The sequence below is a fragment of the Hypomesus nipponensis genome, chromosome 26, assembly GCF_054491055.1.
Source record: "Hypomesus nipponensis isolate SF chromosome 26, ASM5449105v1, whole genome shotgun sequence".
NCBI classification, from domain to species: Eukaryota; Metazoa; Chordata; class Actinopteri; order Osmeriformes; family Osmeridae; genus Hypomesus; species Hypomesus nipponensis.
The window spans coordinates 10,150,001-10,152,500 of record NC_140386.1 but is presented as its reverse complement, the minus strand read 5'-3'; the positions used below and the strand labels follow the sequence as shown (position 1 = coordinate 10,152,500).

The window sequence follows — 2,500 nt, the reverse complement described above, 5'->3', positions numbered from 1 at the left end:
AACCTGAAGTCCAACCCTGGGATCAAGTGGCAGTACTTCAGCTCAGAGGAGGGCATCTTCACCGTGTTCCCTGCCCACAAGTTCCACTGCAAGGGCAACTACGAGCACCGCAGCAGGTAGACACCCCACACCTGGTCACACACATGTGCACACACACACACAGTCACACACCCCCCGAACGGCACTGACATAGTCCGTCTGTCCCTTTGCTGGGAATCAAACACCAACAGCCACTGTAATTACTCGGCCATTTGCAAAACAGCTTCTTTTCTTTGGCAGACAGAAAAGAACCATGTGAATCCATTCCCCCTCCTCCCCCCTCTCTCCTCCCCCTCCTCCCCCCCCTCCTCCCCCCTCCTCCCCCTCTCTCCTCCTGTGCCACCCTGACCACTCATGTCCTTGGCAGGAATGTTCCCTGGTCTACTAAAGCCCACTGGAATCTCTCACCCACTGTTGTGGTCGCAGGGAGATTTGGTCTCTCGTTTTCTTTGTCTATCTCTCTCTCTCTATCTCTCTGTCTCTCTCGTTCTCTCTCTCCATCTCTCTCTCCATCTCTGTCTCTCTCTCTTTTGTGTCTGTGTTAAATGCAGTTCACTACACAGACAAATGCAGACTTCCTGTGTTCAGGGCTCTAAAAACACTACAGATTCTCCACCGGCATGCCTTCCAGCCCCCTCTGCCCCCCCCCCCCCCAACACAGAGGTCCACCAGCACCTCAGACCAGACAGACCAGTTGAGGGTGACGTGTGCCCTGCTGTGCCCCCACAGCTCAGGGAGAGTAGTGTGGTCTGGAAGGGCAGGGCACTGCGGCACCAAGCCTCCCAGCAGGAACACAGCCGGGAAGGGGATCTCTTGTGAAAACATTCGGGGTTGAGGGGGGCTGGGGGGCCAGAGAGGGCCTGGGGCCACCTAGGAAGCGGGGGGGGGGGGGGTCTGGGTGGATAGGCTTACCCTCCCCAGAAACACACAGCCCCAGACCCTGGTGTCAATGAGCTGGTTTGAACTGACAGGATATTGTTTTTGTGCAAATGTTGGCGGTCTGTGTGTATTCATGCCTGTGTGTGTGTGTGTGTGTTCAGACCGGTGTACGTGGCAGCAGTGAGGCCCCAGTCTAAACACATCGTGGTGATCATCGACCACGGAGCGTCCATCACCGACACCCAGCTGCAGATCGCCCGGGACTCAGCTCTCGTCATCCTGAACGCCGTGGACGAGCACGACAAGGTGAACACACCCTCCCTCCCTCCCCGTCTCCCTCCCCCCTCCCTCCCTCCCCCTCCCTCCCCCCCTCCCTCCCTCCCCCCTCCCTCCCTCCCCCCTCCCTCCCTCCCCGTCTCCCTCCCCGTCTCCCCCCCTCCCTGTCTCCCCCCCCTCCCCCCTCCCCATCTCCCTCCCTCCCTTGCCGCACACACACACACTCTTAACACCCTCACAGGTAACAGATTTGTTGATCTGTCTGAGGCAGGTTAAATATGTGTGTCTGTGTGTCCCAGATCTCCATCCTGTCGTCGGCGGATGCGGTGCGTTCCTGCTCTCTGGACCCCTGCTACAGGAAGTTCCTGTCTCCGGTCACCAGTGACACCAAGAGGAAGATGACCACCTTCATCTCCAACATCAAGATGTCCGACAGCCCCACCCAGCATGCCCTGGGCTTCCAGAAGGCCTTCCAGCTCCTCCGGAACACCAGCAACCTCACCCGGCAACTCACCAGTAAGAGCAGTGCACCATGGGAATTGGAGTCTCTTTTTTTCACAACTGCTAAACTGCCGTCTCCTTGACGATTGAGTGATTGTGTGTGTTCAGCCACAGACATGGTGATCATCTACCTGTCATCTGGGATCACTTCCCGCGACTCGTCGGAGCAGGAGAAGAGAGCCACACTGAGCGTGGTGAAGGAGGAGAACCTCCACCTCAACAACTCTGTCATGATCCTCACCTATGCCCTCATGAACGGTAGGAACCCAGGAGGGTCACCCTCCCTCACTCAGAGGAGGGTCACCCTCCCTCACTCAGAGGAGGGTCACCCTCCCTCACTCAGAGGAGGAGGGCTCACCTTCAGGGATTGTGGTGTGGTGTGTGACATCTGATGAATAAAGCATGTGGTTTGGGTAATAGCGGGAGGGGGGTGGTGGGGGTGAGGGGGAGAGCTGGAGAGGTGCTCATGAACCTCAAAAGCTTTTTGTTTTCAGCGTGTGTCACCCCTCCCCCCCCCCCATCGTCTCTCCTTCACCCTCCATCACATGTGGATGACTCTCGCTCTGTCTCTCTCTCTCTCTCTTCACTGTGCATGCATTAGCCCAGGATGATTTTTTGTTTTTCTAAATTAAAATTAGACATCTGAGGAAGGGAGAGAGTGCGACTTCAAAGCGTGTCTGTCAGAAAGAGAGAGAGAGAGAGAGATGGTCAGCGGGGTCTGCTTGTTTAAAAGGGTCCACAATGAAAGGATGGCAGCATATATCTGCATCAGAATTGATTAGCATTGCACCCATAAAGTACTTAC

General features: G+C 56.2%; 1 protein-coding gene across 1 annotated transcript in view; it reads left to right on the top strand.

Annotated features, from left to right (window-relative positions):
* cachd1 (cache domain containing 1) overlaps positions 1-2,500 on the top strand; it is a 45,369-nt gene that overhangs the window by 29,040 nt on the left and 13,829 nt on the right. Inside the window, exons 5-8 of the mRNA XM_084693085.1 lie at positions 1-116; positions 1,080-1,224; positions 1,494-1,710; positions 1,804-1,953. The exon at positions 1-116 is cut by the window's left edge and continues 11 nt beyond it. Coding sequence (XP_084549211.1) covers positions 1-116; positions 1,080-1,224; positions 1,494-1,710; positions 1,804-1,953 — 628 coding nt within the window. The remainder of the gene's footprint in view (positions 117-1,079; positions 1,225-1,493; positions 1,711-1,803; positions 1,954-2,500) is intronic.